Source organism: Schistocerca cancellata, chromosome 4 (assembly GCF_023864275.1).
Source record: "Schistocerca cancellata isolate TAMUIC-IGC-003103 chromosome 4, iqSchCanc2.1, whole genome shotgun sequence".
Taxonomy (NCBI): domain Eukaryota; kingdom Metazoa; phylum Arthropoda; class Insecta; order Orthoptera; family Acrididae; genus Schistocerca; species Schistocerca cancellata.
The window spans coordinates 883,272,585-883,298,980 of record NC_064629.1 but is presented as its reverse complement, the minus strand read 5'-3'; the positions used below and the strand labels follow the sequence as shown (position 1 = coordinate 883,298,980).

Below are 26,396 nucleotides of genomic sequence, written 5' to 3'. Positions count from 1 at the left end.
CAGCTATAAAAACAAAATACGGAAACAGACTGGATGCTGAATTTGACAAGCATTTTCAACTCTCTTTTATGCGTAGCATTAAACAGTTGATGAAAAATAATAAATAAATAAATAAAAAAAAAAACAGCCTCATACCTCCCATTAAATGGAAATAATTTTGTCAATTTACATTGGAATCAATACAGTGTTATTTTGTGTAGTGTATTATTATGTGTTGTTTTGTAAATTATTGTTGAAGTCAGTAGCACATAATGAATCTATTTTTGTATGTTTTCATTAAATAATTATAATTAAGAATGAACACAAAACCACGTGTTGCTTATTTAAGGCTCCATAAAATATTTACTATCTGAAAATGGCTCTATCACCAAAAAATGTTTGTGAACTGCTGGTCTATCGTAATTATTTTCATATGCATTCTTATCATTTTTTACTGATTTTCAGGTAACTGTATGAATTAACTTAAGTATCTTCAAGCAACTAGTCATATTAATAACAGATTCACAACGAATTTTCTCTTTTTATGATGATCATCATTAGGAACCAAATACAATTTGAAAACTAGAGCAGTGTTCATTATTACAACACTTGGAACAAACTGATTTGAACTGTTCACAGCATAACCAGCTTCTGGTACAGAAAAGAGCAAATTTATGCAGCCTTAAAAATATTTGGCCTTCTCTTTAGACAATTAAAGACAATGATAGACAAAAGGCAAATTAAAATAATTTTTGTATGTATGTGACTTGCTCATAAATAATTTTCTTAGTTCAACTTCCATGAATAATGTTCAACTACTGAAGCTACAAATTATAGGTTACATTTTTAGCAGCTATCTGCCAACTAACACCTCATGTTAGCAAGTGACAATCTGTCCCAACAATCTATTCTCATTTTCTTGTAATAAATGAATAACCACCATTTAAATAAATAACTTCACCCAAGAGTTAGTCACTGTTTTTTGATAAAAATACTACAATCACTCATCCCAAACATACTGATTAAAAACTGGCTTACAAATGTTGTTCACTGAGAAATCAAAATGCAAATTGTAGGTAATTATAAAATTCTTTATTTCAACAACATGAAAGTCTCTTCGGCATTTGGAAAGACATTGTACACAAATTAAAAAGGTTTTTAACATGCTCTTTCATTACATTAAGCACTAATCTACTTATTTATAAAAAAATGAAAAAGGCTGAGATCACCATCAGACTTTAAACTCAGTATCAGAAAGGTAATGCACTACACTTCTTTGTCATTTAAACTAAGAAAACATGCCTCACTTCAGTTATCTGCAAGTCTAAAACACTTTAGATGCTGGATAAGTGTTTCAGTAATTAAAAACTTTACTCTTTTTAAACAAAAAAATAGAAATAGTTTCAGATGTTCAGAGAAAAGTTAGTAGTCAGCACACTTGCTGGCAGTTTTTGCTGCTTTGTTCACTCAACTAACCAGGATAATTTTAATCAAAAATATGTAAAAGTTACCATAAATTTTTGACTTACATGAAGGTCCAGCATTTTGTTATGATTCCAGTTTGAACAATGAATACAGAACAAAAATACTACCGGATATTTGGTTGTATTATGGACCACAGTTTTCAAATGATACTGAGCAGTTTGAGGTATATGGTACCTTTAAAACCCTGAGTGGTAACATCATAAAAGTACTGTGTTATCATACAAATTTATCACGGGTAGATTTTAATTTTTTCCCCTCTAAGTAGTCACAATATACCATTATCAGCCCAGGCATCAGTTTCTAATGGTAACTAATAATTACAATAAATAATAATAATAATAATAATAATAATAATAATAAGCTCCATCAGTATACCAGCTGCAACATGGCCAATCAACCACAGCTACAAATAGTGACCTCAGTGCCTAAATCTGAATGTTTTTCAGTTACTTTCAATGAATCAGCATGTTATCTGCTAATTATCATCAACATTTATAATTTTCTTCTTTTTCCTTCTGTTCCTCTTTTATAAGAAAAATTATTATTGTACTCATACTGTTCACACATACTTGTGTTACACTAGTGAGATAAAGATTTATTATTCGACCTAAAGATGGTGATATAACAAATCAAAAACCATTTTGAACAAATTAGATTAAGTAATGCAACAATTTTCTTAGCCAGATTCAAACTTAAACAGAAAAATCACATGATAATATTGATATTTCACTGCAATCAGAATAAGTTTTAGAACTAGAAAGCATTTAAATGAACAGTTCTCGGAATGGCACTTTAAAGGTACTTGTCGAAACAATTTGACAAGTCTTTTATTCACACCAACCTCAACAGAAACAGAATTGACTGGCTCAGTCACATCAGAGAGATTTATTACAACTTTTTAAAATGTAAACTTACACACAGTTTCACCAAGAAATGATCTTTTTATACATTTCTGCACAATGTCTATAAATTCTATTTACTGTGCAAAATAAGCTTTTGTATTTATTTTGATCACAGCAAAATCCTGGTAACTCACAGAGCAGCATAAAATTTAAAATGGGACTCAAAAACTAATATTAAACACAGTTGTACACAATTCCTTGCATTTTAAATAATTATAACAACACTGCCCATTTGGTGACCTGCACCAGTTACATTACAAACACTAATGAACACATTAACATAAAAACTAGAACTACAGTAGAGTTAGCAGAGAGGCAAACAGGGAGAGATCAATTGCATATCTAAAAGAATCAGATCTCAACTTATCTTTAGTTTTAATGCCATTATGTGACATACCAAGAAATGTACTTAAATTCAGTAAATACAGGAAAGATGAGTAAACTATTTTTATAAAATCAATTTAAAAAAAAAATCAATAAATACAGGGTAGATGACTGCAATATTTTTGTAAAAAAAGTAATAAAATAATAATAATCATAATCATAATCCGGTAAAGACAGGGAATTGGATTACAAAATTTATGTACAGATTTGAAAGCTGAGAGCAGCATTTAGTCTGTATGAAAATTGATTAAAAGACCTAATAGAGAGAAATAGACTCTCACTCACTTGACAAGTGAAGTTAGAAATTATTATGAATGTCAGCCAGATACATTGATCTTTAAATCACTCACGATGATCCCATTTTGGTATATTGCCATCATCAGGTGCTCTGTAAATACATAAGTAAATGATGATCTTAATATAATGGTCTGTAACGATAGCCAGAAAAGTTATAATACATTTGTTTGGTGCTTTTACCTTCCATGCAATACCGTTACTGCCATGTCTTGTCTTTTTTGTAGTATTATTATTTTCTCCTTAGATGTACACTGAAGATGGATATCTGACTTTAGTCAGTTTTTGTGTACACTGTTTTTCTTTTGACAGATTGGATGACAGTGGATCAGCAATATTACATGTTTACATGGTTACCATTATAAATCAGTGATGTGTGGAAATTCAACTGTTTTATTATTTTTATAGGTTTGGTTCTAATAATGTTTTTGCCTGTAATTTATTTTAGTTTTATTTGAGATTTTTATGTTATATTTTTTGTAATAATTTCTTATTGTCTGTTTTGTCATGTTTTCTTGGTTTTATGTCTTTGTTCTATACTCTTCATGTAGTTATCGCTATTATATGGATACGTGTATTTATTTACTATGAAATGAATACCCTTAGCTGCTTACAGGCGTTGACATACGTCAACGGGGACAGATGAAAATATGTGCCTCAACCGGGACTCGAATCCGGGATCTCCTGCTTACATGGCAAACGCTCTATCCATCTGAACCACCGAGGGCACAGAAGATATCGCGACTGCAGGGATTTATCTCTGGCATGCCCCCACGAAACCCACATTCTCAACGTATTGTCTCGCACTACATTTGTAGTGCCCCTGCCCATTATACTCATTACTTGCGGCGCGTTGCAGATTCCCGTAAGAGTTCGGGCACTGTTTGTGCATTCGCACAGAAGAAGATGGTCAAGTGGCCGGTGAGCCTTAACTATATTTATACACACGTGTATGTATTTTTTGTAATAATTTCTTATTATCTGTTTTGTCATGTTTTCTTGGTTTTATGTATTCGTTCTATACTCTTCATATAGTTATCGCTATTACTATGGATACGTGTCATTTAGTGTCTCTGATTTATTACTTTACCCGTTTTCTTGCTTTAGAATGTGAATAAACTTTTGTATGTACTTTTCGTGCTTTAGGTCAGTTTTTTCATCCAGTAAATTTGTGAGGTTGCTGTATGCATCTAAGAAGAAAGTAATAATTCTACAAAAAAAGACAAGAGATCGCAGCAACTATATTACATGGAAGGTAAAAGCACCTAAAGTCTGATCATAGTTACAGACCATTACTTTAAACCCATTATTTACTTATGTATTTACAGAGTGTCTGATGATGGCAATATGCCAAAATGGGTTCATTATGAGTGATTCATAAATAAAAATCATTTAAAGAGTAGTATAGCTGGCTGTATTCATAACAATCTTGTCATTAGAAGACATATTTTGCACTTTGGGCCCCAAAGAACAAAAGGAGTTAGAAATCTTGCAGAGGAGAGGTAAAAGTATAAACATGTAAATGAGGTTGTTACTACACATAGAGGCAGGAGGAAAGCTAGCAACTGTAACAAGGGGGGAGGGGGAGGGGGGGGGGTAAAGAACAATGATAGGGAGATAAATACATAGTGTGTCAGATCTCAGGAATCTCAGCTCATTATCAACCTTTTCTACAAGTCTGTCAACTGCTCTCAATACCTCCCCTACTTAGTGATTAGTAATCTATCTGCAAACAGATCCTTATGAAGTCTACAAACAGGATGAATTGTGTATATAATTCCATATATTCTCCCTCCTCTTTCACCTCCAAAACACTGCCAAGGAGAAATTCCCAGCACTTTTCCAGTGAAGTAACTCCGAGAGTCTACACCACTGGATGCTTTCGTTTCTTAGGTGCAATACATAAGCTCACCATAAAATATGCTGTCTTTTTTTATATGTGCTCATTTTATATGGGAAGGAACTAATATGCTTGCAATATGAACATAGTACAGTTTCATAGGGGAGCACATAAAAGAGGTCACCAAATTAATGAAGCCATGTTTAGCAACAATAAAAATCCTCTAGACAAATGTGGCTGGTGGTGAATGACATCATGAATGTAGATGGGCAGATTACAGAGATTTTTTTTGTCTTTCCCTAAAAGTGGACATGTTATTCTGGAAGCCTCTTACAGGTGCTTTATTTTTATTTTTTTTTTTTAATACGTTCTGTCATATCTGAAAATTTTGCTGGCCGCAAGTCATTATGCCACAAAAAAGTTTTCTACATTCAGGCCTTAATATAATACATGAAATAATTTTAGAATAAATTCTAAATAATTATTTATCTATCTACACATAGTATTAATTCTATCAGTTATCTTAATCTCCTACTAACCTCCATAACCTGCTCAAAACACATCTCTGGTTTAAAAAAACCTGAACTTAACCTTACTGATTTCCAATATGGTTGACACATCGATACTCTTTTCCTCACTTCACCTGTCAAATGAAAGTCCAGAATGAACGCATAAAATTATATGTCCAGCATGCAGTTTTAATTTGCATAGAAAGTTTCACACTCCACAGCAGAGTGAAAATTCATTCAGGAAACAATTTCATATGTGCAGCTAAGTTATTTCTCCACAGTGTTCTATCTTCCAGGTATGCAACAGAATTTCTGTTAAATTTGGCAGGTTGGAGCCAGGTACTGGTGGGAGACAGCTGTGAGAGCATGTCGTGAGTTGTGCTTTGATGCTTCAGTCAGTAGAGCACTGTCCACAAAAAGCAACGGTCCCAGGTTCAAGTCTTTGTCTGACACAGCTTTAACCTGTCAGCAAGTTTCAATTGAATGAGTGCTGAAGTCTCTTCTGGAAACTCATCAAATGAGATTCCATTAATGAAACATGATGACAGGAGAAACATCAAACATCAATTAACAGATAAAATAATGACAGATATATAAGAGTGTCAGTCAAAGGAAAACCTAGTATGTAATACTGAAAAGTAAATGCATAGTTAGCATTTAGCATATCTCTGCCACACACACACACACACACACACACACACACACACACACACATACAAAAAACCATATTTATGTAGCCCATACACCTGTCCATGCCAGTCACACCAATTCAACAAGCAGAAGTAGTAATTTTTTGTAATCACAAAGACATCACAAAGAGTTAATTAACAATTAATATACAATATCAAAATGTCATGTAAGGTATGAAACTTCAGATTTTGTTAAATATCTTAAGTCAATGTCCATGTATACAATAATCAATTCAAGTAAAAGCCATTTCTAGTATGTGTAATACAATTTCTCTAAGTAAAGACTATAGCACATCTTGTCATTAATAACACGAAGAGAAGAATCTTTTTGTGGCTCATGTACATATCATAGAGAAGCACAGTCTTCTTCCTTTGTACTGAAAAAAGATATTGAAATAGTCAGCATGTATAAAAATACTAATTCCTATCAAAATATATTTTCACAGTTTTTCCACAGTAGTTAATGAAAATTAATTAAGTAATAATAATAATACAAAATACTCTTTGTAATAACAACAGAGCAATAAAGCAAAATGTATGTGCTTCTGTTTTTGAATGCTCACAGTGCTTATGTCATGCTCTTCATTGTCACTCACAGTATGATGCTCAAGAACTCTCTTAACTAAATGAAAATCTGATGACATATTGTTCAAGATGAAAACAATGATAACTATATTATAAAGTGAGATATAAATGAAGTAATTTCATGCTGATAGATATATCGCACATAGAAAATAATACTGGAAGAGAATTATCAGTATCATCTAATTAACAGACATAAAAAACAAAAAATAAAGTAAGGATCAACTAGCATTATGCTCTCATACCAGAACAGAAAACTAAAGCTATAAGGGGAACTGTACGAATCTGATCTTTTCTCAATTTTCACAATACTTTCACTCAGCCTGGGCAGTAGCAGAAAAAAATTGTTGAGATCAGACAAAATACCTGTTTGAAAGTCAAATTTTTCTCAATTATTTAAACTGTTTCACCTATTCAGCATTTTTCTAACTGATAAACATAAAATAAAAAAGTGCTGTAAGTCTTTATTTGCTCATTTTTCCTAGGTATCTTCTTCCTTATTTCAAAAGATCCTTCCTGTTTAGCGTCAATAAGTTTTTTCATGGATGTCTTGAAATCACAATTTCAGTGGCTTAATTTATGCTGTTTCCAAGCCCTTTCAACTTTATACGGAGTTTCACGGTTTCCTCCTCAGGCTGGACAACAACTGCAAATAAACAGATACACCAAAATTATTATAGAGTACCGCTAAGTATCTGAATATTAATGTGCATTAGAAGAGCACAATCTTTCCAATATGGTTGGTAACTCTAAAGAACTACATTTCTCACTGACTATAAACCAAAGGATTCAGTATAAACAAGAAATTCAATGTTCAGGTAAATAAATTTTGTAAGTGATAACTGTCAATGTATTATGTGCTTATTATGATGCATGAAAGTTCTAGGGAGACTATAAGACTGAGTACTGAAAGATTTAAGCACTAGGATTCAGGTACTAATGTTAGTAAAATGCTTTAAACAAACTCTAGCTACTACACAGGCAGATCTATTCTACTCTGCAGACACAGTTCTGTTTTGCTACACATTAAATTCTGTATTTCTACAAGGATGGGTAGCATAACTGGCATAAAAATAGTATGGTTACTCAATCAAAAGAGAAATGTTGAAACCACGGAAGACAGCTGCTCTGGAGTGCCAACAATGGACACACAAGGTGCAGATTCATCTTTGTTAAATGGGTTCCAAATTTTTCACATACCATATAATTTATTCCTTTCTTTTTTCTGCATATGCTACTTGAACAATATTCCATTAATAAAAATTAATTCCCTCTGCAGCCCTCATACTAAAACCACTTCTGATTTAGACTATTTGCATGTCGCAACATGCTTCTACAATCACTAAAAACATTTCTTAAATTAAGAGTAGAAAATTGACTCTGACATAACTAACCACTCTTTAAATGTTGAGCTTTTATTCCCTTCGCAAATTCAACATACATATTATTCACTGTTCTCTACATGCGAACCATACGCAAGGATTTTTATTATTTCTTTTATAAGTTACCTGTGTGCTCAGTAGGTTAATTTTTTATTTTCTTGCATGTTTGTGTGCTTTAGTGAGCATAGTCAAGCATTTTAATAACTCTGTAGTGGAGAGTTCCCCCAACATTAGAAAGGATAGGAACTGTGATTGCTGTTTTCGGATGCAGGCTGAATTGGTGACCCTTCACTCATATCTCCAAAAGGTACTGGCTTTGGTCACACAGCATGGGGTTGTTGCCAATGGGCACCATCATGGAGGACTGGACACTGGGCATCTGAGGGACATCCAGAACGTCCTCTGTGTTCAGTCCACTACTATGGTTTTCACAGCTACTGCCTAGGCAGAGGTTGACCCCTCACCAGTGGTTGAGTGGGAGAGGTCATCTCAAGGCTTAGCAGACAGTGAAAGACTTTCTGGGAGGCCAATCGGAAGTCTTCCCCAGTTCGTATGACTAACACGTTTAAGGTGCTATCTGTGGCTGATAGTGATCCTGAGCCAAATGCAGTCACTTATCCCATTTTAGTGGAACCCTATCTGCCTGCAAGATTCAAGCAGTCACAGAGGGTGGGATTATTGGTAGTTGGGAGCTCCAATGTTAGGTGCATAATGGGGGCCCCTAGGATCACAGCTGCCAAGAAGGGGAAGAAGTCTAGTGTGTACTCTGTGTGCATACCAGGGGCGGTCACCCCAGATGCGGAACCAGTCCTTTCAGACACCATGAAGAGCATAGGGTGGAGACAACTGCAGGTGATGGCTCATGTTGGAACTAATGACATGCGGCCACTTTTGATCGAAAGAGATTCTCTCTGGTTTTGTGCGCAGCTAGCTGAATTGGTAAAGACTGAGAGTCTTGTTTGCAAAATGAAGGCAGGGCTCAGCATCTGAAATACTGTCAACAGGACCTATTGCAGACCTTTGGTAAAGAGTCGAGAGGAGAGTTTGAATCAGAGGCCTAGACAGTTCTTTGACCATGTAGGCGGCAGATTCATCGACTTGCGCAATAGAGCAGAGGTCTCGCTCAATACGTCAGGGGTTCACTACACACAGGAGGCAGCTGAATGGGTAGCAGGGGCTGTGTGGAATGGACTGTGCTGTTTTCTAGGTTAGGAGGTCTCGGGGAAAGAAGAAGGGTTTCAGTCTCCAAGGATGCAGGGCGAACACAAGATATGGGTTGACACAGGAACCATAGGCATTATGCCAGTAACATATTGCAGCTGTGTTGGGAATGAACCAGAGTTCCCACTGCTAATAGAAAGCACTGAAACTCAAATCGTTAAAGGGACTGAAAGCTGGATAAAACCTGGAGATAAGTTCAGAAAATTTGTATGCAAAGGACCTAACAGTGTTTAGAAAGGATAGATTACAGTGGGTGGCAGCATGTTTATTGCTGTTAAAGGTAGTTTACCTTGCATTAAGACTGAAATAGGTAACTGTGGGTCAGTATGGACAGATATTATACTTGATAACCGAAATAAAATAATGAGTGGTTCCTTATACTGACCTCCAAGACTCAGATAATACAGTTGCTGAACAATTCACAGAAGACTTGACTGTTATTTGAGTAAGTACTCCACTCACACAATTATACTTGGCGATAACTTCAATCAACTCTCAATAAATCAGTGAAACTGAATGTTTAAAGTCAGTGGTAGACATAAAACACTGCCCGAAATCATACTAAATGCTTTTTCTCAGAATTATTTTGAACAATTAGTTCAGGAGCCCACTTGAATTGTAAATGATTGCATAAACATACTTGACCTCTTAGCAACAAATAATTCCAAGCAAATAGGGAGCATTACAATGGATACCCAGAGATTAGTGACCACAAGGTCGTTGATAGGAGACTGAACAGTATAACACACAAACCATCAAAAACAAACACAAAATATATCTACTTCAAGAAGCAGATAAAAATTCACTTGATGCCTTCCTAAGAGACAGCCTCCACTCCTTCCTAACTAACTGTGTAAGTGTAGACCAGATGCGGCTTAAATTCAAAGAAATAGTATTGACTGGAATGGAAAGATTTATACCCAATAAATTAATAAGATATGGAACTGATCCCCCCATGGTACACACAAAATAGGTCAGAACACTGTTGCAGAAGCAACGGGAAAAGCATTCCCAAATTAATAGAACCTCCCTAATATCGTGTAGGACCCTGCGAGCACACAGAAGTGCCGTAACACATGACATGACATGGACTCGACTAAATGTCTGAAGTAGTGCTGGAGGGAATTGACACCATGAATCCTGCAGGGCGGTCCATAAATCCGTAAGAGTACAAGAGGGGGTGGAAACGTGTTCTGAACAGCATGTTGCAAGGCATCCTAGATATGTTCAATAATGTTCATGGCTGGGGAGTATGGTGGCCATTGGAAGTGTTTAAATCCAGAAGAGTGTTCCTGGAGCCAATCTGTAGCAATTCTGGACGTGTGGGGAGTTGCATTGTCCTGCTGGAATTGCCCAAGCCCGTAGCACTGCACAATGGCCATGAATGAATGCAGGTGCTAAGACAAGATGCTTACATACATGTCAGCTGTTGGAGTCGTATCTAGATGTATTAGGGGTCCCATATCACTCCAGCTGCAGACACCCCACACCATTACAGAGTGTGGTACACCGCATATTATCTGACAATTTGGGCATGAGAAAACTGTGAGCAAGATTTGTGTCATGTTTTCTCACACTCAAGCAAAAACAGTGACATGAAGACATTTCAATTGAGTATTTAGCAAAGTTTCGCAGCAACAAAGCTGATTTTTTTGCATCGTTACATAACCATGAATGAAACATGGGTCCACCACTTCACTCCCGAGACAAAAGAACACTCAAAACAAGCGGTACAAATTGGAGAACCAACTCCAAAGAAGGCAAAGACAGTTTCATCTGCATGCAAGGTCATGGCATCAGTTTTTGGGATACGCATGGGATAATTTTCATAGATAACCTTAAAAAATGAAAACTATCAATGACGAGTATTATGCGAACTTATTGCAATGTTTGGGCAAAAAAATCATACAGAAACAGCCGCATTTGGTCAAGAAGAAAGTGTTTCTACAGGACAATGCACCAGCTCCCAAGTCCCTTATTGCAATGGCCAAAATTAATGAATTAAATTTTAAATTGCTACTTCATGCACCCTCTGATTATTTTCTGTTCCCAAACTTGAAAAAAATGGCTTGGTAGTCGAAGATTTCCAACAAATGAAGGCACGATGTCTGCAGTTTAGGACTATTTTGAGGAGTTGGACAGTTTTCATTATAAAAAGGGTATCTAACTAAGTTGAAAAATAAATACTTTTTTTCCAAAATTTTTGTGTTTTCTTTGTAGGGGCAGGTACTTACGGGACCACCCTCGTAATACTGTCTGCATGGAAAATTGCAAGCGAAGCTTCCTATCTACTAATCCTACACTACAGAATGCAAGGTACAATACGAATGAAATAATCTAGCTATCACAAATTCAGCATTGTGAAATTTGTGTCCCAATATGCCGCAAAAAAAAGTAGGCTGCAGCCTTACAAGGAACTACAACATTGTGGATGATTACTCAAATGAAAAACAGATTGATTGTTCTGCACAGCTTTCTCCATCTGCAATTGAGATTCCTCTGCAATCTGAATTTACTTCCACACATATATTGGTCCACTCTCTTTTTCTATTACAGTTCATGTCTTAGCAATAACAATGGAATGTTATTTCAATGCCAATTCATTCTTCACCATGTAATCTAGTTTCAAGTGGAGTCACAGTCTATATTCTACACTGTGATGTCTCATTTCACAATGAATATCTATATGTTCAGACAGAAACTACAATGCAGCTGTGTCCAGAAAAAATAGTTTGGAAGAACTAACAATCAATTCTAGTTCAAGCTCTGGGCAATCTGTTCCAAATAGATAAGCTGGTAAAATGAATAAAGCGAGTTACCAAAATACTCCATCATGCACTAGCAGGGCTCCTGGTAGTTTTGTTATGACTAACTATTATTACAGAAACTTACTTAGTTAGGAACGCTCATCGAGTATAAAGATCCATTACCAATATCATTATCTTCATGTTTTACTTGTGTAGTACTGCAGTCACCAGATTCCATTCGCTGTCTTGCCACAGTGAACACTCTTTCAAGAACAATAGAATCTTCATAAATCAATGAACCTTCTTCATTGTATTTCTGGGCATTACGGCACATCAGTATAAAATCTTTAGCTAGATCATTCATAGACACATACTGAAAAAAAACACACACAATAATAAACACAAAATGTAATCATAATTTTGCAAATGAATCACTAATGCATTCTACCATTTTTACAAATTACTTTCTCAAGTCTTACTGTATAATTTCAAGAAAACATTTATAAACACAATCACCGTGGCATAATTCTAGACTAATAGCAGTAATTCTGTCCAGGATGTAATTACATCAACAGATTCAAGAGATAAATGAACCTAATCCTGTTGGAAAGTAACACAAAAGAAACGGAAAATAATTATTATAATTACTTATAAGAGAAGCAACTATAAACAAGAAACAATTGTTCCGCAATACACACCTTGTTATCTTCAATCCTTTGCTTAAGCTTTTTAATATCAAGAGGCCGCCTTATGATTTTATAATAGTCAGGAAGTTCCTTTCTCGAAGGCAGTTCCATAAATGGCTCACTTATGTAACGGCCATCACTGGAAAGATAAGCACTCAGTGTAAACAGAATCTGTCATTGTTTTGATAGCAATGTATACATGTTGTTAGTTTGCAACTAATGAAACAGTTAAGTTAATACATATGTGAAACACCTTGAATCTCAACACAAAAACATTAGAAACACACCAACCTACACACCAGCTGTCTAACTTTAATGTTATTCACTCTCTGTGATTGGATTCATAGAGGAGAACCTATGACAGAAATTCAGCCCTATCATTGCTGAAAGAACTATATGCTACACTACAAGCAAAGTAATACATGATAGTTCTGGAGAGAGAGAGGGGAGGAGAGGGTGAGGAGCAGGAGGAATTCACACCCTTCAACAATTAAAAATAGCAAAATGGACAAAATATAAATTAAAATTCCAAAATACATGTAATACAAGCACAGAGTATTATGAGGGTATGTTGAAACAAATGGGACTAACAAACTGAATAGTCACAAACTGGAAGGAAAGGATGGAGAGATTGGGGACAGAAAACCGAGATATTCAGGCAGAAGGGCATTCCTGTAACTTAACTACTAGCAGTGCTTTTGGACACCCAGTACTGATGATCTGCTGGCATGGATTGAAATCACTGAACTTCTTTCAACTGATATCTACCAAATTCAATAAATTTTGTGTCAGTACTAACAGAGGTTTATTACAAGTAGAAAATACAGAGGAGCAGATACAGACACAAACAATGATGAGCCTACAGCAGCATAGGCTAAAGAGTATATTCCAAGCAAGTTTATGTCCATAATATAAGTTCTCATACTAGAGTTAAAAACAGGCCAACAGGAAACAAGTACATAGTGAGGATCTGGTAATGGATGCAGCAAGAAGATATAGATGGAATTCAAGGCTAACAAAGCAATAACTGAAGGCTGCAGAGCCCATCCCTTTATGAACAGATCACCACTGGAGGTATTACCTTTGAGGTGTGATGAGAGAGACCCTTTTGATGATCTTTTGTGTCTTGCACTGGTAACATCCTCCATTGTGTGTGAATAGCTATGAGCTTTGTATTGCTGAGGTGCAAGGATAGCAAAATGAACTCATTATCTTTATACAAAAGATAAATTTAATCTTGCTGCAAACCTTTCATTGAACTGTTATCTGAAATGTATTCTGGTATGCCAGTAAATTGACATTAAAATTATATGGACAGACAAACCACCACATTCTTTTATGAAATTAAGATACTGGTGGGGGGGGGGGTTCTTTGTTCAAAATACTAATGTACAATTTATTCATTTTGAGACAAAAAGAAGAGCAGATGAAATCAAATGCCATATAACGAAGTAATGTTTGTTTTGAGAATGTCAATATGATTCATTTATTTTTTAGTAGCTATGTCATCTTTACTAGAGACTACAAAATGAAAAAGATCAGAAAAAAGTTACATGGATTAGATTTAAACATGATTGTCAGATTATATCTGCACATAAGTGTTATTTTTACAGCTAGTATTGAATCTTTAAAGGACCACTTTGTGTCCTCATGCTCAGGAATACAATTATGATCTCTGATATCATAAAAAAATCCCACTGCAGGGACAGAGACCTTCTTGATTCTTATCATTACAGTTACCTGAAGCTTTCACAATTTTATGCAAATATGCTAGAAAAGAATTTCATGGTTCCAAGTCACATCTGTCAATGTGCTTCCTGCAAACTGTTCCTTCTTCAGTTATAGTACAGTACACAGTAAGGTTCCTTTTGAAACTGTAATTGTTAAAATAAAAGTAAACACGTAAACATTTGTCTAGAATATGGAAGGTTGAAACACAAAGTACGTTTTTGGTAAAATCAACTGCAATTGACTTTGATTTCTTTTGTATATTTTATCAAGCAATTTATGTCTTGACCCTGTGTGTATAGTGTGGGAACTGCTGCAAGCACTGAGAGTTAGATAATAGGGAATTGGAATTGCAAAGTTAGGTTTCTACTCAAAAATGTAGGCAATGACTCTGGTATAGCTGTGGGTTTCTCTAAGGACTCATTCAAGCAATCTAATCAAGTGATTTTAAGAACTCAAGAGAAATCTAAATATGGATGGCTGGATGGAGATTTGAACCCCTTTTCTTCTCAATATGAGTTCTGTATCTTTACCATGATGTCACATCACTCTGCGGTTTTTGAGTATATGGATGCATGTGGAGCATGGTGCCTGGAGGTACAGAATTCATTTTGTATGTTTGCTGAAACATGAGGTGTTGTTGTCATCTGATATTAAATGGAAGCTCAGCGACTCCTACACGGTAGGTGGAAATTGGGTTAGTCCCAAATTCTACTCTGACCAGACTAAACCCCTTCAGGTATGAGGATCTGTTCATATATCTCCTGCACCCACACTGAAAGCAAATAAGGAGTGTCATTGTCTGTATACTATGAGCAAGACAAGGTGACATTCCCTCCACAACTACTGAAGACAGTAGATCAATACTTTGTAAAGTTGATTTTGTTTCTCCTGGGCTCCAGTGAGGGAATAGAAAAGAGCTCCTTTCCACAATTTAGAAAATTATCTTCCCTCTTATTGTACATTTAAAACGTTAAGTAGAATTTCCTGAGCTTCGCTCTGAATTGCCACAGCAAGCTGTAATGAATCTTATTGTGTCACATGCCACAGACAATGTTGAATCAATCTGTGTAGAAATGGGACAGTTAGAATGTAATTCATGGAGCTGAAGCTCCAAGCGCTCACTTTAAGAATATTTCTGTAGTTACGAAAAACTAAATTCTGTTTAACAGTTGGCTGTAATTCTTGCTAAATCTCCACACTTTTCTAGGAAGCATCTTTTAGGCTTGTCTAGAGATGGCCATTCATCTTACAGCAATTGTATGGCACCGCCTGCCTTGCAATTAAAGCCTCTTTAATGTCTCCCACAGCACTGTTAACTTGGTGGAACTGCTGATGCTGTTCACATACTCACACTGTGGCCCTTCTTGCTACAGGGCCTTGCATTTGGCTCAAACCTCGAGCAGGGCATCCAGAATAAGGTTTTTCATGGTTTCCCTATCCCAGTTCAAGTGAATGATATTATGGTTACTTTCAGCAATAATTTGGCAACATTTCACACTTGTTATTTGAAACACTGAGAGGTTCTCTGTAGTTGGCACGCATTTGTATACCCCCAGTGCAACACGCGTGCGCTCACCAACCCACCCATCCACACAAAGAAAAAGAAAGACACACACACACACACACACACACACACACACACACACACACACTGTTACAGAGAAGTATTTCTGATATCATGGTGTCTTTGAGCCTACCTGAAGACTGGACTGCACACTTCAACAACCTGGTGGATTGTATTTGTAACATAATACATCCCCTTTTGAAAGCCATCACTACACTGAAACATATCAAATCAGCTGTAAAACATTCAGATTGTCTTCGTGAGCACTAATGTTGACATCTGATTTTCAGCACTGCTCTATCTGCCAGGCATGTGCAGATCTGATTACGTTTACCTCAGCGTGAATAACTGACTACTCTCCACTTACTAAATTCTACAAAGGTGGTAAAGCGTAATATGAGAGAGAGCAATATTGGAGGATGGCACCATACGAGTTCCGAAATGCACTTGTTCCAATGAAACAGGTATTCCCATTATGTAAGACCTCCTGAAATACTCCTGGGGTATATGGTTCCATGTAAAGGTGGTTGTAAACATGCACTATTTTGCACTATTTCGAATTTAAAGAGGGAAGGCTTTTAGTAAGAGCATTTTACTGCAGCAATTAGGCCATGATAAAAGTCCAGTTCCATTTTCAGGGCATAAGTCGCAGCCAGCCCATGCAGCATTCCACAGTAGTGGCAGCTTCCTCAATAAGGACCCAGTTCTCCAGGCAATTACCAGCCTTCAGGAAGTATTGACAGTACTGAAGTACGCAGTAGTACTCCTCTTTCATGTTAAGGAGCCCCCTTTGGGCATATATAGGCCAGCTGAGCAGGTATCGACATGTGTGGGTCACACATCTGTCTCCGTTTTGGGGTTAATGTCATTCTTCTACACAGGGTGTGAACTAACAACTGCTGCCTGATGACCTAACCATCATGTCACCTTCACTTTGCTTCTGTCTCCACAAGACCACCTGCTGATTTATCCTGCTGCTGCCGCCTCACGGTCCAAGGCACAAACTGAAGTCCTCCTACCTCTGCATCACTGAGGTCCGACACCTTGTAGTATCCCAGCATTCGTCACTCTGGGCAGCACTGCATCTGCCGCATCACTGGGCACCTGTCCACTACACCAGAAGTCTTCGTCCGGCCGCTGCCACCCAAGCTGCGGGGCTGCGGCTGCCACTTCCATTCCAGCACCCAGTGCATCAATATTGTCGAATAAGACACTGCTTTCCAGTAGCACGTGCAAACTTCAGCTATGTCTGCCATGCCTACTGTACTGACACGGGGACATAACAGGCCAATGGCACGCTGTGCCCGAGATGAAAGCACGCACCTGCAGTTGTTCGAGCTTAATGGAATAATATTTTCGTGTACACTGACTGTTCCTGTCTCCCTCACCAGCCATACGACCCAGATATGCTGGAATGGGAGAGCCAAACGTCTCCTGACTAACCTAAAGAACAGCACTTTCACAGATGTCACTACATATCGAGTCACTACACAACAGAACTACCATTTCTATAGTGATGAACTTCCTGAACTAATTTTGAGGTGCACTTTCTTTCATTTTTATAGTAAATACTAGTATAGAAGTATGTAAATGATTGGAATGCTGATTGCCACCCGAACATTCATTGCCAAAAAATTTGCGTTTGGCAATAAATGTGAAAGTAGATGCAACTTCTGACTCAAGATGCAAATATACAAAATTACCTAACAAACTACTTCATAGCAAATTATAACCAGATGAACTATTTTTTCAGAGATAGTTTGCAACTGCTGTATTTCCTGCATGTAAATATTAAAAATGTACCAATTTTTGGTTACTGGTATTCCACATCATCTAACAGAGACCAATTTGGAAAGATAATGTGCATTAGAATGTGTTTGCAAAATAAGAAGTGCACAAATGCAATGACATATCAGAGCACTCGATGCTCTTGTGTCATGCATATTAGTGGACAGTTGTATAGTCTGTACAAGATACGTGCCTCATAATGCAAAATAGCACTTAGTCTTAGGACACTGTATCAGAACAAAGAAATGTGTACACTTATCTGCTAGCCAAAGTTCAAAAGCTTGTATAATGTGGACACCTTAACATGGCATGGGTGTTTTGAACTGTGGTTGCATCAAATACAGGCCGAATGCTTTGTGTTTAGAGTTGCTCATTGTTTCCTTTTCTTATTTTGAAATGAATGAAGAGACTAGTCCTTGTCCAACACTGATTTTCATTATGATCCTCACTACAGCAGAATGGATCAGCTATCCCTACAACCCAGTGTGATTTCTGCTTTCGCAGAACACAGGTGTACGCTGGCTGCTGACCAAGAGGGAGGCAGGACTTGTTTCCCCCGCATTACTCCTTTTCTCTCTGGCAACCATAGTTCTAGTTTGTTTACACTCAAGGCCAACTGCTATTCTATAGTGCCTGCACTCAGCATTATAGCAAATGGAAAACAAAATCCGTCAACGTATTTAGACTACACTGAAGTTATTCCCCTAATGTGTGAATACAGTTATTTTTGGTTTGCATGGGACAACGCGGGCCATAATATGACCCTATTGAGGGAGGACATAGAAGCAATTCAGAGGCGGGCTGCTAAATTTGTTACTGGTAAGTTTGATCATCACGCGAGTGTTACGGAAATGCTTCAGGAACTCAGGTGGGAGTCTCTGGAGGAAAGGAGGCGTTCTTTTCGTGAATCACTACTGGGGAAATTTAGAGAACCAGCATTTGAGGCTGACTGCAGTACAATTTTACTGCCGCCAACTTACATTTCGTGGAAAGACCACAAAGATAAGAGAGATTAGGGCTCATATAGAGGCATATAGGCAGTTATTTTTCCCCTCATTCTATTTGGGAGTGGAACAGGGAGAGAAGATGCTAGTTGTGGTACGAGGTACCCTCTGCCACGCACCGTATGGTGGATTGCGGAGTATGTATGTAGATGTAGATGTAGGTATCAATGCAGTGCTGCAATCTTCTTATCAGGGATTGAGTGGTATTTCTTATCACCTCAGCACTTATCGAAGCACATGCTCTGACAATCTCTCTCGTATATTGTGCAAATAGTAAAGATTTGCCAAATACGACGTATCCATCTAACATGCCACTGACATGTAAACACCATCTGACAGTTTCACAATACAACACTACCGTATTTACTCGAATCTAAGCCGCACTCGAATCTAAGCCGCACCTGAAAAATGAGACTCGAAATAAAGGGAAAAAAAATTCCCGAATCTAAACCGCACCGGAAATTTGAGACTCGAAATTAAAGGGGAGAGTAAAGTTTTAGGCCGCACCTCCAAATCGAAACAAAGTTGGTCCATTGTAATATGAGACACAATTTAGGTCGAATGAATGACGATACAGCTACAGTACTTTGGTTCGAGTCGTAAGCTTAGCAGTTAAGCTTTACCAGGTAGCCATTGCTATGAGTCAGGCGCTCCGTCCGTATTTATACGGGTACCCTTCCTTTTTCACGTGCTTCGTCTGGTTTGAATTAATTGCTTATTTTGCTTTGATCTGATAAGTGCTGTTTTCTTTGTTATAGGTGTTTGCGTCACTCTAAGTTGAAAATGCATTACTGTACTGTGTCACGCATTGTTTGTCGCATTCTGATAGTGCGTGTTTACGGCCTGTCGCCGCTCGCGGCATGGCTTGCTTTTGTGCGCGCTACCGCCGCTTACAATAAAAAAAAAAAAGAAAAAGAAGAAGAAGAAGAAGAAGAAGAAGAAGAAGAGAGGGTAATCGTCTCATTAGCGAAACCATGGCAAGAGACTGCTATTTGTTGTTACTTACACTGCTGCTTTCTTTGATAATGATCAACAAGAACCAAATAATAGACTGCGTATGATAGAACATGTTCTGAACGAGAGTTAGGCGAAAATGTTTCACCGTTTGAAAATCTTTGCGGCCGCTTCTTTAGTACATCAAATTCTGCACAGAAATTAGTCATCTTAGAATTAAAAATCTAGTCAGTTGCCGTGCTTCATTTCTGACTGTATCACTATTAGGCATAAGAATATTACGAATATAAACATGACACGATACGTATATTCTTCTGCGTTTGCTGTTGTCTCACTCTAGTTTCGTAGTTTATTAGGCAGACAGGATTTAAATGAGATAGCAGCAAACACGAAAGAATACATGGCAAAATGTTGATATTCGTATTATTCTTATGGCGAAGAGAATACTGCATGTGATTCACAATTCACGGGAGTTCCTATTAGCAACCATCTCTTCTCACAGGTAGGAAAAAATTCAGAAAGTAGAGTTGGCCATATTGACAAACATCCCAAACAGTCTTGCCAGTCGGATTTTCGTAGTACATTGAAATTCTGCTACATTCGAAGATGAACAATATGGAATTTGTATTTACTTCGTTGGATAATGTATGAAAATGCAGTGGTCAAAACTCGGGGCAGAGAAAAAAAGCTCGTCTTCCACCTTCTTTTTTTTTTACTGACACGGAGGTTTTGGTGCCAGTATTTATCTTTGTGCCTACAAAGCATGCCTGTGTAGCGCTACATATATTCAACGGCAGAAGTTAGTTGTGGCGGCACCTACCGACATTTTTCAGAACTTCCACTTGCTTTGCACTCGATTCTAAGCCGCAGGCGGTTTTTTGGATTACAAAAACCGGAAAAAAAGTGCGGCTTAGATTCGAGTAAATACAGTAATAGGAACAGTAAGACTAGTGTTGTCAAATCAAGCGAGTGTGAATGACATATTCCTTCAAAGAACAAGTCGATACGAGTCATTTACAGAGAATGGCAATGAAATTCAGTGAGAGCTAGAAACTTCTACGCTGAAAGATATCCTCAACTTACTCACCTTACACAACATACATTTAAATATGTGTATGATAAATTCAGAACAACTGCATCTTTAACACATCAGAAACATATCCCACAAAGGAAAGTTACTAACGAGGAAACAGAAATTGGTACTCTCACCACTGCGGTTAGAGATCCTTGTGTTAATTCACATCAAATCAAGGGAATCAGGAATGAGCCATAGTAGTGTTGTTCACGTTTGCATCACCGTAAATATCATCCTTACCATATCAGTCTAAACCAAGAATTAACTGGTACGGATTGTATACATCGCATTAAATTCTGCCGATGGGCTCAACTTCAGATTAGAGAGATGATACATTTATTAATTTGATTTTATTTACTGATGAGGCCACATTCACGAACCATGGAAATGTTAATTCGCATAACATGCATTATTGGGCAACTGAAAATCCATGTTGGCTGCGGCAAGTTGCACACCGAAAACCATAGTCGGTGAATGTATGGTGGGGGATTCTGGAGGACAGAACTACAGAAAATCTTAAGTTAGGAATTACACAACATTCCTGCAAGAAACATTAGGTCTGTTATTGGAAGAAATACCTTTAGGAACAAGGAGCAGAATGTGGTAACAACACGATGGGTGTCCGATACATTTTTCATTGATGGCTAGAAATGAGTTGCAGAGACAATTCCCAAAAATGTGGAATTGGATGCGGAGTAGACGTGTCACAGCCAGCTCGTTCGCCAGACTTGACGCTTCTGGATTTTTTTCTTGTGGGGATTCATAAAAGACATTGTTTATAAAGATGTTCAAACTACACCTGAAGATATGTAAGAGAGAATTGTCAAAGCATGTGCTTCAGTAAGTGCTGATGTGATAAGGAATATAACTCAATCCATGATAAGATGATTGCAGCACTGCATTGAACCAATGGTCATCACTTCGAACACCTTCTGTAAATGGACGCTCATGCCACCTTTGTTGACCTTCAAAGACCTTACTGATACACATCATTGGATTTGTCTCAATAGCCGCTATCAGAAAATAGGTATCACACTATAGCATCACATTTTAAAAAAGAAAAAGCAATGAAGTTGACCTTCACATCTCTGAAGCGGCCCCATCTAGCAACAAAAAAACCAACATCATATTATGGCCCCCGTTGTCCCATGAAACATTTGCCCCACAAACGTTTCAGCTGCTATCATACTTTCGGAGTTATTCTTTGTGGCAATAGTTAGTGACACATACATGTGAATTTTGGCAAAAAAGGAAGTGAAATTCACCAAAAATAGGCACTACATTTTCAGGTCCCTAGATATAAATATTTTCCCCCTGGATTGTCTTACTTCTTCTACATAGTCTACAGCTTTATGTGAGAGCCTCTATGAGTTCCCTGTCAAGGTCCCCACAACAATCACCTAATTGAAACATCAACCCATAACTCATGCAACTGTCTGGCAGAGTAACCTACATCCACACCCACACTCATCAGACTTTATAATACAAGTATCACAATGAAATTTTACAATAAAACATTTGACGAAGTTCAAAAACAAGAATGTCTGCTGGTAAACTTAACAATAAAGCCTGTCTAGTGTCTTTACAATAGTGTATTTTATTTGTCAATGTGCATTTCAAAGCACATCTTCATCTTCATCTTTAGGGCCTCAAGTGGCTATCAACGAAACATCATTTTGATGCCCAACACAACAGAAATGAATATCTGTGGGAGGTTATAATGTGCTTTTAATTACAAACAAATCCATACCTTCCTAACCACACCCCTTCTGCTATTGCACAGGTAGTATGCCAACTGAGCAAAGATTGTCATAAAGAAGGTGAAGGCAAGCACAAGTAGCTTCTTGAATGAGATCCACACATATAGCTAAATGTTTTTGGGATTCTTTTTTCTACGCAATATTTTTTCAGTTGATAAACAAAAGAAAATGAACAGCAGTGTAACTTCTGATTGTACCAGATACTTAAATCCAAGAACTAAATTCCAGTTTTTTGGGTAGCAAGGAAAGACTTACCTATCAGCATAACCTATAACAACATCAAGTAATTCTTTCATCTGCAACTTCAGATTTACTGCTTCTAAATTGGAGACTTGATCACGATTACGGCGTTTCTTGTGAGGTTCCCCCGAAATGTTGGGTGCTGGTGAGACCGGAAGGTCAAGCCGCTGACGTTTGCGTGGTTTCTTGTTTGATCGATGCACTGCTTGTTCCTCTTCACCATCTTCTTCATCCTCTTCCAGTGCCTGTTATCGAAAACATTTCACATTATTATACCATGTAGTACAGATGAACCAATCATTTCACAAAATTACACTGCTACAAGTTTTCTATTTACTTGACTCATATCTGATAAGACACAGGACATAAATGATGCAGGAGACAGACATATAACAAAAGAAAATTGGAATTTGAGAACGGGACAATTAAACTGCCATAACAGATATATATGTCTGGATGACCACTATAGTAGAAAGGCTGAGGCAGTCACACTGCAAACACACTAGAAGGTGAAGTGTAAAAACTTAGAAGAGCGAGTAACAACACATATTTTCAAAATGCAAACCACACTCTTCTTCACATTAGCTTAAACAAATGACAGGTACTCATCAGAAAACACAAATGATTTTTTTTTTCAGGAATGATAAAATGACAAGCAACACTGTTGTTTGATAATGATGATGATGATAAAATTGATGGGAGAAAACATCTGGGCATAAGCCAATGAGAATATCACACACATGGCCAAACACCACCAAGCTCGTCAGACACAGCAGCAGCAAGCCTACCAGCCCATACAAAACAGTCGAGAGATCAGGTTCATGAGTGTATTCCATATGGCTACATGGCTGGTTTTAATAAAAGCCTCTTCTCATTACCCATACATCATCAAAAGGCAACAGACCGCGATGGAGAATACCACTAAGACCCAAGCCACTGAGTTTTCTATCTACTGAGGTCTACGAGTTCTTGCCACTGATAATGGACTACAAATTGAATCCACTGGTTTTTGATAGTTTTGCACTTTGAAGGGAATCGAACATTTTGCTGCAACTCCATTTTGCCCCGCCTCAATGGCATGGCTGAATGTATTTTACGAATGTTTACAATGCAGATAGAAAAACCACTGCCCTGCAAAGTTAACATTTCTGTCTGCGCTCATATGTTCAGAAGTATACCTGGCTGGATACCTGGAACCATCACTGCAATGCAAGGCTGCCAGCTAGTCCTGGCGATCACACCTTAAGGCATCCTTTGTGAGCACCTGAACCAGCTCCACTCGTGCCATACACGGTACACTCTGCCTCTACGTAATACGAAGTAGAATCCAAAATTTTCGGGACTGGTGCTGCCATCTGGAAAGTAGGAGTAGTAGACCTTTGCACCACTAGGTGGCAAGAGCTGCATATCTGATGAGTTAGTGTGCGGAGTGGCATTCAGCTGGGAGGACGTGTTACGTGTCCACAGTGATTTCCATAATACCCTGTGTTTGGGGTGTGGCAATTTTACAACGGGTCCACGAAAAGAACAGCGCATGTGTATCAAATTCTGTGTGAATCTCGGGAAAAATGCTACAGAGACCCTTGCAATGATTCAACAAGTGTTCAGAGGACAGAGCATGAGCCATGCATGTGTGTGCGAGTGGCATGCTCGGTTCAGGGCCGGCCGTACATACGTCTAAGATGATGCTCACACTGGAAGACCTGTTAGCTGCACAATGCCAGACATTGTTGCCAAAATTCAACAATTGGTTTGTGCGAATCAGTGTCGAACCATTGGATCTTGACTGCCAATCAGAAGGCACAGCATGTTGAAGTGTGCACGGACCTTCATCAGACTGCATCTGATAATCCAACCTTCTTGTCACGGGCTATCACTGGTGACGAGAGCTGGATTTACAGTTATGGCCCAAAGACAAAGCAACAATTGTCCCAGTGGAAGAGCCCAGGCTCTCCAAGACCCAAAAAAGCGAGACAGGTGAAGAGCAAAGTGAAGAGCATGATCATCGTTTTCTTTGATACCAAGGGAATTGTCCACAAAAAATTCGTCCCACCCAACCAAACAGTGAATTCCGCCTACTACTGTGACGTTTTGCGATGGCTCCGTGAAAACGTGTGGCGATGATGACCTGAACTTTGGTGTCAAGGGAACTGGCTGCTGCATCCAGACAACGCGCCCCAAAACTGAAACTCAAGTTGAAAGGCTGTCGGTTCGACACTCTAGAGAGGATTCAATAAGCATCGTGGAGACAAACACCCTCAAAGAACAGGAATTCTAAAAAACGTTTGACCAGTGGCAGAGGTGCTGGGACTGGTGTCTACATGCGGATGGGAACTACTTCGAGGGTGATAGTGACCATAGTCCAAAGGTAAGGTTTTTAACAGATGGCAGCACCAGTCCCGAAAATTTTGGATAGCACCTTGTATACTGGCAGGAGGGGTCTGCCACACTTGCCCCAAGGACCAATAACAGCATATGAGGGGTCTGAAACCTAGACTAACATGAGAGTTATTCAACAAACTTCTAGAATATTGTGTTGGTCAAGAGGTATCCACCCCACAAATTTTTCACATTTAACATTTTCAAAAGAGTCACGAACTATTACTTTCTGTGATTTATCTGTAAATAATATGCACTTAATAACATTTGTAAATCTGCTTTGTAGAAGAAGCAAACTTATCACATTAAATACAAAGGAATCACAGTAACAGAGTATGAATACATCCAAAATGAGTAAAACACAAGTCACTGAGGAAAAAGAAGAAAGACTATTTGGGTTTAATATCTCATCAACGATGAAGTTATTAGGGATAGCACCTACATATTGTAGGTTGTACACAGACAAAATTCTGTAAGTTGTACATAGAAATGGGTACTTTCTGAATGTTTTGGTGCAAGAAAATTTTCCGGTGGTTTGTTATGGAGTAATTGCATTTTGTTTGATCTCTTACCCTCATTTATCTTTGTATTATTGCACTGAAAGTATCTGCTCAACAGTGCAAATGTAAGTGGTATAAGTTGTGTGTCTTGTTTGGAAACAAACCACTCACAGCACTTGCTGCTGACAACAGTAATGCTCAATTTACTATTTGCTCTCAAGTTGGGATTCAACAATGCTCAGTTCTGCATCAACTTTGTTTTTTAGTTGTATGTTAACAGTAATAAACAGTATGTTTTGGTGAGTGCATATTACAGGTTCTTTCACTGCTATAAAGGTATTTTCACGGGAACAAAGGTAGCTGTATAAATTATTAACACATAATTACTCTATAATGAGCCACCAGAGACTGTGGCCCCTTATACCAAAATCCTACGAAAATGTCCCTGAACAACCTAAAAAGTTCTGTCAGTGCAGTATGTGTTCACCATATAAAGGGTGGTCCATTGATCATGACTGGGCCAAATATCTCACGGAATAAGCGTCAAATGAGAAAACTACAAAGAACGAAACTTGTCTGGCTTGAAGGGGGAAACCAGATGGCGCTACGGTTGGCCCGCTAGATGGTACTGCCATACGTTAAACGGATATCAACTTCATTTTTTAAAATAAGAACCCCCACTTTTTATTACATATTTGTGT

General features: G+C 37.8%; 1 protein-coding gene across 1 annotated transcript in view; it reads right to left on the bottom strand.

Annotated features, from left to right (window-relative positions):
- Positions 1-1,060: 1,060 nt before the first annotated feature.
- Positions 1,061-26,396, bottom strand: part of LOC126185047 (ATP-dependent helicase brm-like) — a 182,337-nt gene continuing 157,001 nt past the window's right edge. The window contains 4 exon segments of the mRNA XM_049927801.1: positions 1,061-7,310; positions 12,198-12,387; positions 12,713-12,839; positions 22,832-23,061. Coding sequence (XP_049783758.1) covers positions 7,237-7,310; positions 12,198-12,387; positions 12,713-12,839; positions 22,832-23,061 — 621 coding nt within the window. The 3' untranslated portion in view covers positions 1,061-7,236.